Source organism: Helobdella robusta (genome assembly GCF_000326865.2).
Source record: "Helobdella robusta unplaced genomic scaffold HELROscaffold_8, whole genome shotgun sequence".
Classification (NCBI taxonomy): domain Eukaryota; kingdom Metazoa; phylum Annelida; class Clitellata; order Rhynchobdellida; family Glossiphoniidae; genus Helobdella; species Helobdella robusta.
The window spans coordinates 2872582-2886256 of NW_008705459.1; the positions used below are offsets into that span (position 1 = coordinate 2872582).

The 13675-nt window shown below is 35.8% G+C and overlaps 3 protein-coding genes across 3 annotated transcripts in view; all 3 read right to left on the bottom strand.

The window, feature by feature from the left end:
• Positions 1-3099: 3099 nt before the first annotated feature.
• Positions 3100-7323, bottom strand: HELRODRAFT_131009 (hypothetical protein; the record flags this gene model as incomplete). Its single annotated transcript, XM_009032139.1, has 9 exons — positions 3100-3357; positions 3494-3612; positions 3841-3916; positions 4085-4307; positions 4714-4843; positions 5286-5425; positions 6079-6115; positions 6518-6661; positions 7233-7323. Coding segments are annotated over 9 exons (1218 nt in total), but the record flags the coding sequence as incomplete, so codon positions are not given.
• Positions 7324-8118: 795 nt separating this feature from the next.
• On the bottom strand, positions 8119-9986 carry HELRODRAFT_108365 (hypothetical protein; the record flags this gene model as incomplete). Its single annotated transcript, XM_009032140.1, has 5 exons — positions 8119-8424; positions 8523-8729; positions 8833-8928; positions 9037-9435; positions 9618-9986. 5 exons carry the CDS (start codon positions 9984-9986, stop codon positions 8221-8223), a joined length of 1275 nt encoding a protein of 424 aa, XP_009030388.1. The 3' UTR covers positions 8119-8220.
• A 2143-nt stretch (positions 9987-12129) lies between these two features.
• HELRODRAFT_165606 (hypothetical protein) overlaps positions 12130-13675 on the bottom strand; it is a gene marked incomplete at both ends in the record, with an annotated part of 1794 nt that continues 248 nt past the window's right edge. Inside the window, 2 exons of the mRNA XM_009032141.1 lie at positions 12130-12438; positions 12595-13206. Coding sequence (XP_009030389.1) covers positions 12130-12438; positions 12595-13206 — 921 coding nt within the window. The remainder of the gene's footprint in view (positions 12439-12594; positions 13207-13675) is intronic.

Consider the following 13675-nt stretch of genomic DNA (forward strand, 5'->3'; position numbering starts at 1 on the left):
TGAATGTATTATATAGTTAATTGTCCACAGGAACCACAAAATTGTGGACGACGACAGTGAGAATTATAATGAACCGAAAATCACATTTGAGGGCTTGCGTTTCTTGGAAACAGCTCACTCGCTCAAACACGCACACGCGCACATTCATATAATAGTGTTAACGCTTTTCATCAATTATACACATACCACACATGTGTATAATACGTATGCATGCATGTATGCACCGTACTGTACATTGTACAAACAAACGAGTAAGCAAACGACTTCAAGTTCTCTGGTAGAGTCGGCAACGAGCTATCACCCACGTGTTGCATATGCATATACACCACACTGCATACAGACGTATAAACAAATGTACATAGGTATGTAATATACAAAAAGAAGTACATTGCGTGCTCAGATTCATACAATTAAATGCATGTGAAAAAAATTATGGGAAACTCAAAAACAAAACGACACGCTCCCACTTATCGATTTAGCTTAATATTTGACCACAATGTTCGTTGCTTATGACATAATGAACTTCTGCATCGTTTGCACGTCGTCGTCATCACGGTTCATGGTGAAAATCTCTGCAGTAACTGTACGAGAATGATTCAGTTGACTGAGGTAACAACGTGTGTGGAGTTGGTGTGGTTGATGCGGCTGTTAACTGTGGTAGCAGCGAAGTGACGTTGGTGTGTCGTGTGGCGTCCTCCATCACCTCTTCATCTGCATCATCATCGTCATCGTGATCTCTCCCCGTTGTTTTATGTACATTCTCGTGGCCGTCATCAACGTAGCTAGCTTGCATCAGGTGGTTCATGAGTTCCGTCGGCTTCTCTTCATAATTGTTATCATCATTAGTGCTGTCAATGTTGCTATTCACGGTCGATTTATTATTAATAATACCATTCTTATCGGGAAGACTACTATTGCAAGAATCAGCGTTGTAGTTTCTGTCGCCGCTACCACTGCGTTTGTTCTGGTGGCAGCCATGTCTGGCGGTTGTTTTGCCGTTGTATGTTGTGCAGGTCGGTTTAGATGTTTTATAGAGGCGTTTATCGTTATCGGCACCATCATTGTAGTTAATTTTAAAAATAGATTTTAATTCGCGGTGGTAGTGGTCATCATCGTCATCGTCGTCGTTCTCCTCACTGACCTGAGGTTCAAACTTTCTTCGCTTCACATTCGCAGCATTACTGCCGCATGTTTGATCTCCATTGTGACACCTAAAACCTCTTCTTCTGACGCCATCGTCATCATCATCGCAGTTGCCATCATCATCATCGTTACCATCGTCATCATCGGTACCAAAACTGTTTTTGGACTTGTTTTTTCTTCCAGCCTGATGTCTGTACCTCCTTTTACGACTGTGGAAGTTCTTCCTGTTGAAGTTTTCCACAGGCTGCTCTTCAGAAATCAATCTGTCGGAGCTGCTCGGACCTACTTCATTCTTCAAGTTGTTGTTGGAAATATTTTTGCTATTCAAACTACTGTCGTCGTTGCAGTTACTGATTGATGTGGTGAGGTTACTTTGCGTGCGGTTGTTCAGTTTGGCGTGGCTGCTACTGCTGCTGCTGTTGTTTCCATTGTAAAGACTGATACTTGAAATAGTAGCCCCGTGTATGCTGGCAGTATTGCTGTTCTTGCTCAGTGTGGCTTTGTTTTTAGANCTGGTGGATGATTCACTTTCATCCTCACCCTTTCTATCACGTCCATTAAGAGAAGCATTGTAACTGTGATCGTTCCCTTTACAACTGGCACCATTGTGCGTGGAGGCATCGTTACAATTAGCACAGCAATCATCATTGCTCGAATCAGACATAAGCCTTGGCAGTGAAACGATCAACGACTGCGATTGGTTGGCGCGGCTGGAGCGAGGCGTGGTTGGAGTTGTAGCAATGGCAGACCTGCTCGACGACGATCGACTTGCTTCAAATTCAAATTTTTTTCTTCGACTGAACTTAGGTGATAATTTTAAACGGGAGACTGACATTTTCTTAGCATCATTTGGTCTGCTCCTGTCACCAACATCATCATCTTCACCATCATCATCAGGGTCCTCGGCATTCTTGCTGGTCATCGGTGATGACAACGACGACGAGTCTGACAGATTGTAGGTGCGGCTTTTACTCAGTATGGATTTATTAATGTCGTTGCTGGCTGTAGCTAGCGCATTTGTGAAAGAGAGTGGAGTCGGAGGAGGCAATGGTGAGGAAGAGGATGATGAGGACAACTTCCGCTTTCTGTTCCTGAGGAAACTTTTAAATTCATTGTCAACATTTTCATCATCATCTTCCTTTTCTTTGTTATCATCTTCATCGTCGTCTTCGTCATCATCAATATTAACGAATCTGTTGCTGAGTCTGTTCTTTTTGCCTGACGTACTATCCAGGTCCATTCTGCGGTCATCATCATCATCTTCGTCGTCGTCATCATCACTGCTATAAATTTTCTCACGTTTTTGATTGAACGTTAACTCTCCTTTTCTCCCATCAGTATTACTACTGCTACCGGAATTCAAACTACTGGTGTCTACACTACTACTGCTGCTGCTGCTACTGGTACAACTACTGCTGCTGCTGCTGCTAGTACTGCTATCATCTGTGGCGGCAGGTGTGGCCACAGAAGTGACCATTCTAGGAAAGATGTTGACGTCTTCATTTCTTCTCCTTGACCTGGATGAGTTTACGAGGCGATCATCGTCATCATTATCAGGATCGCCAGCGATGTTTGTGACGTCATCGTCGTCGTCATCGTCATATGCATCTTCACTATTGCTTGCCTCTTCCTCCAGTTCAGACAGATTCAAGTATCGGAATCTAAACGTGATTTTTAAATTCATTCGTGAGAGCATTTCAACGTTACACTCAAACTCAATCATTAAAAAAGTTAACTGAGAAAAAACACGATGAGTCATTAGAAATATTGAGCAAAAAAAATGAACTGAAGAATACTCAAGAGAACTGACACATCGTCGTTCTCCGCACTGAGGAAATGATCATCACCCAAGCCATAAGCATTGTCAACATTTCCACCCGCATTTCTCATCCTCCATCTCCTTCTCGTCTCCATCACACTGCTGTTGTTATTCTCCTCGTCGTCGTCATCGTCATCATCCACGTCACTTTCGATGAGAGCGCTAGTTCTCTCCCTATCGACCAGCGAGTCGAAGAAAGCCAGCATCCTGGAATCTTCCTCCGTCGATCGATCGTTGTAGTTGTGCGTGACGAGCAGCGCGTTGGATATGTCGCCGTCCAGGTTACCGTCCGACATGACGAGGCCAATGTACTGCAGGGTCGTGAACTTGGCACGCGGGATTTCAGCCTTGCATTCGTCGCTCTTTAGGTCGCCAATTGGCAGCGGGCTCCAGACCTGTTGAGTTTTGTTTTGTGTTTTTGAGGTGTATGCATTATGTTGTTATTATGATATTTAACAGTACTTTGTTACAATTACCTATGGTAATAAATCAAAATCAAAAGAGAAGTGGGATTGGAAAATTACCTCTAACCTTAACAATCTTCTCAACCCCAGAAGAGATGATGAGGCATGATTGGGGGTTGTACCTGACCTGGTTAACTATTGACCTATGACCTTCCAAGGTACAGTGCGTCTGTGTCACTTTTTCAACTGTTTTGAGGGAAAATGAGAATTGCATTGAGTTGATGAAAAAAATAAGCAGCTAACAGACATCCAAAGTCTTTTATGATGAATGAATGGATATAACAGTGCTACCTAACAAATATGCATATACAACAAAACATACAAAATAAATATAAACATATACAATAGAAATGAACAAAATAAAAACATACCACAAAAACAAACAAAATACAAACAAAAGCAACAACAAAACACAAATACCCTTACTTTTTTCGTCTGTTGGTATTTTCCACATGTACAACTTGAAGTCATCAGACCCAGAGATGACGTACTGAAAATCAGTCAACAACATAAGCAATTAACGAGATATTAACTAGATTACAAAGCATTCAACAAAATCAATAGCCTGGCCCAGTGAATCGATCAAAAAGTAAATTTATCAGGTTACATAATCAATCACACCCAGCCAACCGACCAACTAACCAGCCAGCCAACCTACCTCATCATTCTCGCCAGCAAATGTACAACTCTTCATAGTGCAGAAATTTCTATATCCATCCCCCTCGAACTGGACAGGTGGAAGACTGTCGGCCACATCAAACACAACTGGACCCCTCTGTCGCCTCAGGGCCATGAGGTGTGTGCCCAGTCGATTGAAGCAGACACTCATGCTGGTTCTGTGGCCGCTATGCAAGTGGCGGCTTCCATATTTGTGCAGTGGTCTGTTTTGTGTTGTTTGATGGAAAGAGAGAGATAGTTACAGAAAGAGAAAGAGAGAAAACAAAAAAAGAGAGAAAGAGAGAGAGAGTACCAATTATAATTATAAAAAGTTATAAGGATAGAGTTAAATGTAGAGAGAGTTAAAAAAGTAATTGTAGTTATTATAGATTCTAGTTATAATCAGTAGTGATTAGTATCATAAATATCCCCTTACTGTTCTCATCCTACATCATCATTGCTGATATTGTGAACATCATCATTTTTTAATAATAACCACACAAATAAATATGACAAAACAACAAAAGCCTAAATAAAAAAAATCAATAAAATCAAATATCAAATCAAATAAAATTAAACCACAATTATACTGAAAAAAAAATGAATGAACAAATAAAAAAAAATCCTCACTTCCTTGGCACCCGGATATCCCAGAGTTGAGTACCCTCCCCGGAATTTGCAGTGACGATGAATCTGGGATCGACCGGATTGAAGCAGAGGGAATGCATGGGATCGGGACTTGTGGCCAGCACAAATGGATCTGTGTCAGATTGGTAGATGAGTTTGTTGTCTTTTGGTTTACATTTTTAAGAATAATTGATTTTCCTTAAAGATATTTTTAGCATGTTAAAAATAAATATTTTATTTTTATTTCTAAAAAGGTTTCGTTTGATAAATTTACATTTTCCACTATTCAATATTACGTTTGTCTCCAAATGGCAAAATACAGTCATTATACTATACCATTTCTTCGCTTCACTGACTTAACCTCAGAAACAAATTTTGCTCAATTCTCTCCTCACATTTTGTCAACTTGCGTCTCATCCATCTAACAATCCATCCATCTATCTATCCAATCATCTATCAATCCATTCATCTATCTATCCATCCATCGTTCTCTCTATCCATCTCTCAATCCATCAATCTATCCATCTCTCAATCCATCCATCTATCTACCAATACCATCCATCCATCTATCCAACCTTCACTAGCAGGTTGTCTGATGTCGTAGATGAGTATCCGTCCATCGTCGCAGGCGCTACCAAAGACCATGGAATTGTTGGGGTCTACAGCCAGGCAGTACACCGCATCCTCGTGGAAGAACACGTCCAAATTTCTACCACTGATGATGACGTCATGGTGATAACAACGATGACGTAATGACGATGATGGTTGTGATGATGATGATTAATGATATAATGGTGAAAATGTCAAGATGATAATGGTGATGAAGTAATGGAGTTAAGATGATGATGATGATGATATAATTACGATGATGTCAAAATGAAATAGGCTTTGATGCAATGTAATAACAATGATGGTTGTGATGATGAGGATGATGAATTATGTTTGCTATAATGTTAAGATGATGATACGTTTTGACAACGATGATTGTAGAGATGATAAAAATGATGATTCAGATGCTTATGATGGTGCCCAATGACAAGTGAAAGATAAAAATAAAAATGATAACAGTGATGATTATAGGACAATGATCTGATAACAAACATAGTGATGATTTATTAAGATAACAGCTGATATACGAACTGGAAATAGTCAATAGAATATATTTAAATAACAGCAAAGATAAATCAACGAATTATCAAGACGAACTCATAAAAATATGGAAATATTAGATGATTTATATAAGAAAATAACTAAATGATGATTGAATGCGTGCTGATGACTATATAATATTAATAAAGATGATGATAATAATAATAATAAAGATGATGATAATTTATAATCTGATGATGACAACACAGTCATACAAACCTCTCTATGTCATGGGCAATTACAAGCTGATCATTTCCTGTAGTTAATGAAATAATTAAATTGAAATGATATAAAATGAAAACATTTTAGGTTTTAAATTATTTTTTTACAACGAATTTAATTTGAGAAGCCCTTAAAACGATAAATTAAAACATTTTTTGAGTTTTTTAATAATTTACTAAATAATTTACTAATTCTACTGAATAACTTACTGAAATTACTTAAAAATTTACTAATCTAAAACTTATAGTACATACATATATTATACACACAATATCATTGAAAAGTTATTTGAAGTTACACTGTGACTGAATCTATAAGAATAAATTTTTTTTTTTTGGTCTCCGAATCAGTCATACTTTTTGTTTGGTTTGATTAAATAAAAATAATTTGATTCGATTAGATATCAACCAAAAAAAAAAACATTGCCATCATTAACCTCCAGAAATGATCTTTTTATTTTCATTGTCAAACTCAAGACAGAAGATGTTACTGTGATGTTGTTCTCTCATTGCGACGGGTCTGGATACATTGTTGAGGGATTTTTCAACATCCCAGAGAAGAACTCTCCTATCATCCCCACCTTGTCAAATTGGAATTTTGAAAAGTTTTGAGTTAATGAAATTTAGAAGAAAAAAAATATAAAATTAGTGAAAAGTATGTTTATTAGTTCACCACATTTCAACTACTACAAAGTGTTAAAGATCGGTTTTGTGGAGGTCGATGGTCGCAAATGTCCTGAAAGGATAAGGCACAAGAAAGAAGAATGTTTTTCAGGTATGCAATAATTAAATCTTAATATTAAATGTGATATATGAGAATTATTTTAATTAAAAAAATTATCCGACATGAAACAGAAACTAGAAAATTAGGATGTAGCAGTAAAAAAAAATAAAAGTAGATAGATAAAGTAGTCAAATTTTACTACAACTTGTTATTGTAATAGTTACGAGGTACACAAATAATAAAATTATCACATACTTCAATATTTTTAATTAAAGAAAATTAACTAATTACGCAGTACCTTCATATTGAAAAATAAACGTTCATCATTTATATTTTATAATTTATATCGAAGCGATAGAATAAATTTAATAGATAAATGAAATAATTTCATAGAATAAAAAAATACTTTGTCACTACACTTTAATTACCTGAAGCTATAAACTGTCCACCATTTTTTGAGAACTCAATGGCATTAACGCAACCAAAATGGCCTTTCAAATTTTTTCTATAAAGAGTTTTGTCCTGAGATTGAACCCCGAGACTCTGAAATAGATCGATTTTGTACTGCTTTTTCAGCCTGCCACTATCGCAGCTGATCGACTGCTGGTAGGAGAAGACCAAGGGATTGAGTAGAGAATTTTTTTTAGACATTTTTTATTTAAGAAATAATTTAAAAAACGTGCTGGCTTTAAATGAAGATGAAGCCGAGCGTAGGAGAGCTAGCAGGTAGACATTGCTGAAGTACTATCATCAATATACGCATGTTTTGTCGGCCTTCTTGGTCAATTAAAAAACATTAGAAAACACTAAATATCGTTATTGATCAGATGATTTATTATTTATTTTACTGTAATTTTTTCAGTTTGAAGTTTTAATTATTAATTTATTGTGATTTTTATTTTTTATGAAAATTTTTTTTACAAAGGATTTATTTAATGATTATTTATTGAATACGAATAATATGTACTATATAAATATGTAATAAAACCATCATGGATAACCTATATAATATCCATGAATAAAACAATGACGACATTTTGATTTCATTATATATTATGTAGTATGTAAGATTGTAATTTTTTAAACCAATCATCATAGAGTCAATATGTTATATATAGAACAAAAAATATCCGGCATATTTCGTATATATGCGTATAAATGCACATATTTGTGGGATAAACACGTGTGTAAATATATATATATATATATATATATATTTGTATATGTATATATATATATATATATACATATATATATATATATATATATTGTTTGTATAACAGATCCACTTAAGTAACGCTTAACTGCGCTAGATAAATACTGATCATTAATATTTTGCAAATTCAATCAAGTTAATAATACACTTTCAAGGCAATGTCGTAAAAAACTGTCGAAGGAATATAATTACAATAATTTCTAGGTCTTCCCCAACAAAAAATAAGTTTCTATAGAAGATTTTTTATCAGGCATCAAAATATTTTCCATAGATGACAGTTTGAACTTTGCATTGGGCAACAAATTAACAGAAGTCGAGCTGATTCGAATCATGTTGGCCTTGCTGGAACTCTCCATCAATTCGGCAATGTCGTATGTCTTGCCGAAAACACAAAATCTTGGAACCTGTAATTTATGGTTATTTAATTATTTTGTCTTGACAATATTTAGAAAAATAAAAATAGTCGTTCTGTTAATTTATCGTATGAATAAAAAGTGCTAACCTTCAGTCCAACAACTCCTGCAATGATAGGGCCAGAGTGGATTCCTCCTCTGGATTTTATAGTTTCATCTGGCAGATGAGGTATGGTGTGCGTTTTTAAAACTTCAAACAGATCCAAAGCCACTCCAGCGATTTCTGAAGCGTGCTGGTCGCCGTTTTTTTCTGGGCAGCCACTGATGACGATGTAGGCGTCGCCAATCGTTTCTAACTGCGGTGGTTGTTTATTTCAATGTTTTGTTAGAATAATAAATGTTAAAAATTAAATGAAAATGTTCTGAATTGCTTCAAATCAAATAATTTTTATTTTTTACTTTGTATGCGTCTCTAGTTTTTACAATGGCATCATACGAACTGTAAAGTGCATTCAAGAAGTCAACAGTTTGCCTGGCTGTACTTTTAGCCGATATCTTAAAACATTAATTAAAATAAATATTATTTTAAATAATTATTATTTAAAAATTGACAAACAAAATTAAACGCACCAACTACGGCTGATTAATTATTATAAAACAAACTTTTGTGAATCCCATGATGTCAGTGCACAATATTGTTACACTTTTGAAAATTTTTGGTTGATAAGCTTTTCCTAAAATATAATCATCCGCCACTGCTTTAGGCAGCAGACAGCCCAGGAGATTGCTCGCTTTTTCACTTTCGACTTCGAGATGAGCCGTCAAATCTGTAACCATGATGCCTAAATTAGAAACATTCTGCTCAAGCCTTTGTGACAGGCGTTCCACGAAGGTTAAATTATCAGTTCCCGCTAACTTTCTCAATATTGTTAATATCTGCTGAAACGAAAACCTCCTCTCCGGCTCTTCGTTCCAGCATATGTGCGCTAGCATTCTCCATTCTCTTGGGCATTTCTCTCCTAAACTTGGCCGGTATGGAACTTCTAATATTTTGGACCTGACCTGCAAAAGTTGATCGACAAACATTTTTCTAGAAAGGCTTAAATTTGAATATTGTATTATTGCATAAAATATTTCATTTTTGTTTTTACGTACGGGATGAATAAGTTTTACGAAATTCGTTACAAAATTTTACCAATTTATCATAAATTGAAAGGTGAAGAATAAAATTTTTTAAGTATTACATTAGCTAGAATTGTGGCCAGTTTGACTTTCTTCTTTACTTCCAGAGCGTAAGGCCTGTCCATAATAATGACTTCTTGTAAAATAATTCCAAACGAATAAATATCTCCCTTGCGTGTTCCGTAATAATTTCTGTAATGTATGGAAGTTCTCAGTAGTTCAGGAGCAATGTATAACATTGAATTTCCTTTAACTTTCGGTGATTGTACATTGTGACGACGACGAAGTTCCGACAATCCGTAGCCTGTTATCTTGCAGTGCCAGCGAGAATCAACGACACACTTGCTGCTTCGTAGGTGGCCGTGCGACCCGATGTCGCTGTTGTGTAGGTAATCCATCCCTTTCGCTACGTCAATCAACAGAGAAATCATGAGACCCAGGTTGAAAACCTATTTGGTTAATTTTGCTTTCAATCAATTAATAGTTAACATGTGTTTACATAATTTAAATTTTCTGTGAATCAAATTGTTTTTGCTCAAAACCTTTGAATTTGTTTTGCATCCAATAAAAATATAAAAGCGTTAAGTTTATTCATTGGATATTTATAACTCGTTGTTAAAAAAATACCTGGCTCAAGCATTTATCCATAATTATGTCGCGAAGACTGCCACGTTTGGCCGCCAACGTTAGGACAGAATTTTTCTTGAGACAGATGCCAATGAAAGGCAGTAAATTTTCGTGATTTAAGCTCTTCAGCAAAGCCATATCTTCTAAAAATTTAACATTAAATGCCTTCCACAAGATGTTGATGTTTTGAATTTTTTTCAGGAATATTTCATCCTCTTGATAAAAGGCAACCTTTTTTCTACTTTTTGATTTCCGGACTGGATTTCGAAAGTTATCAGAAGTTATATAGTCAAACTTGCCTTTTAGATAGTCTTTTTTACTAGGTTCTATGAAATAATTTACTTGTGAACGGCTAGCCCTATTCATGTTCATATTAACGGCATTGTCATCTGCATTGTATGGTGCGGTGTGATTGAGGTTTTCATTGCTTGGGCATTGCTGCATGTTGACAGTTATATTGCATGCTGAAGATAGATTGGAAAATTTGGAATGGAATAACTTTGTAACGTGAATAGCATAGTGATCTAATTTAGTGAACATTTCATAGTAAGTGTTTATATGAGGCATTTCTTCAAAGTTTTCAAGATTTTGCCTTATATCTGCTACTGTTGGCTCGTTATACTCCGATAAACACATCTTTAAGTTGGTAGTTTTTGAGAATTCATCGTGAAAATTATTTTCCATGCTATTTGTATGAGTGTCAACATAAGCTTCAGCCTCATCATTGCTTCCACTTTCGCTACTGTTGTTTACATATCTAAATTCCAATTCTTCGTCCTGTGCATTTCTCGAGTGATTGATTGACTTTAGTTTTTTAACGTTAAATTGAGTTGTACGCAGTGGCGTGGAGACGAGAGAAACGTCAGACTTTCTTACAAACGACCACGACCCTGACATTTTTTTGCCGGTGTATTTGATATTCCATTGTCCTAAGTTGCTCCTCAGACGTCTATAGTTGAAAACGTTATAGACGAAGTAGCCTATAATTATGGCACCGCCGAGCAAAAATGCATATATGATCAGCTGAAAAAATTGCCAGACTCCAAACACATGTTTCGTGCATAGTTGACCGCGAAGACCGCAGCGGTCTTTACCTCCTCTGCTATATTCATTCCACATTTTCATCAGACGCTCCTTGTCGACGTTCATTATATCAACTATCTGGTTGCCATACATCCAGAATCGTTGAAATAAAATGTATTTGTGTTTAAATCGTTTATGCTTCGGTTTGATCATAAAGTGCATTTCTATGGAGCCGTTTAACTTGGGCATTCTTGGATCCGGTAGTGAAATTTTAAAATTTGAATAACCCCAAATTACTTCGGTGCGGTCCTTGGCTGCGTCGAACAAAAATGCACGCAACTCTTCCTTCACTGGGTTTGATGCGCTTTTAGGCTTGAAAATAAACGAAGTTGGCTTACGGTAGCTCAGAGATGTAAAATTAAAAGCGAATTTTTTTAAATGAACCGTCGTTTTATTATTTGCTTCATCGGTGATGGTATTCGTGGTGGCAATAACAGTTGGGTTTGTTGTAATGGTAAAAATGTTTGTGAGTGCATGCCTAACTTTTCTAACTCTATCTTTACCTAAAATCTCGCTGCTGTTGTAGATATAGTCGCTAACGCTTATACTGCTTTTAAGTTTGCCTGCAGATTCATTATGCGTACTATTTCTGCTGATATTGGTATGACTGAGGTCCGTCGTTTCAATACTTTCAGTTTTGTTTTTTGAAAATTTTAAAGCTGGATCTCTGTAGGCCATATTATCCCGAACAGATATTATTATAGCTCTTTTCTTTAAAATTAAGCATAAAATTTAATGTTACTCTAAATTTAAAATTCTTTAAATTTTTACAATAAATAATTGTTTAGAAATTATTTTATGTTTAATTAATTAATTAATTAATAGTATTTTAAAATGTACAATTAAAGCGGTATACAAAATATCTTAGAGAAAAAATATGTCAACCAATTTCTTTAAGATAGGAAATCGTTTGATTCCATCTTCTGTCGGTCTGTAAGTGGATGTGAAAATGATCGGAACCTTCTTATAGAAGAAGTTTTTGTCTCCATAGATCTCCAGATATTGCACTGCTCTTTCAAACCTCATCATTAGGAGGTAGAGTGTGGGTCCGCGTTTGTACGCGTCTGCTGTGCGTGTCTTTCTCATCATCACGTCGTCAAGGTAGTCGAATGTTTCGGTTAGTACGCAAGGAAAGAGCCAGTTGTAAAACATATATCGATAGTAGCGAGCAATCTGTCGGGTTATTATTGTATTTGTTTTTCATTTTCTCAAATCAAATTTATTAATTAATTAATTTGTTTGTTTACTGCTACACACGAACTGATACACGTGATGGTACGCCACGCGCACAACACAAACATCTCAATTAAAACCAGGATCTTGTCTCACCGTGTCGCCATCATTCTCTGGTACGAAGACGAGATGTATGCAGCCATAGTTGAGAAACTTAATGAGATTATATATCATGTTGATGGCTTTGATAATATACGGCTGAAAAGTAGTTTTTCTGTCTGGACTTTTTTGAGTTTTATTTTTCTTGTCCGTATGAAAGAGGCGAAAAAGTGGCCTCCGGTTGCTGCATAGACTGACGTACAAGTTGGCATCGTTGATGATGGATGTCAGGAAGCTGATTATGGAGCAAGTCATGTCGCAGTTGTTGACGACGATGCCGCTGTAGAAGAAATTAATGAGATGACCGTATGCTTTTTTATAGAATTCCTTATCGACTGTGTGTTTCATGACCAGTCTATCAAGATTGGCCTTCGAACAGTTGATGTTGGACTGAGTGAGGAAGATTGTGAGGTTTTCAACTTTGCTGTACACACCTATGTTGTAACGAAACTTTTCAGTTTTTAAGAGAGCCTTCAAGTCGAAACCTTTCCGGTTTGTGTTGATTGTGTCGATGAAATCGAGCCAGAAGAAATGATTGCCTTGGCTTGGCAGTTGGTCCAGCGCAGTCTCCAAATCGGTGGTGAACTTTTGAGGGGTTATTCTTTTATGCTGTTCAAATTTGACGTTGTTTAATATTTAAATCGAAATAAAATTTATTATAAGCTAATAATATTTAATTATATTGAATTGATAAATTTAAAGAGATAATATTTCTACCAGAATAAAAATTTGTAGAATCAAACGAAACACCGGCCCGTTTTCCATCAAATATATTAATTAATGCTTCTCTCTAGTTAAAATATTTCGTTAATATTATTTTTTGTACTAATTAAATTTCTTTTTAAAAAATCCAAGCAGATTTATACGGTATTATATGAAATGTTTTCAACTATTAAAATACGACACAAATATCGGCTAATGAATGTTTGTCAACTCTGACGTAACTTCAACAGAAAGTTCTCAAATTTAATTCTCATATATTACTCATATTAAAAAACTTACCGGACATATCTACAAATCGAATATCATTCAAATTGATTTAACCGCATTTAGTCAATAAGGCACGTGTAGATAGTGA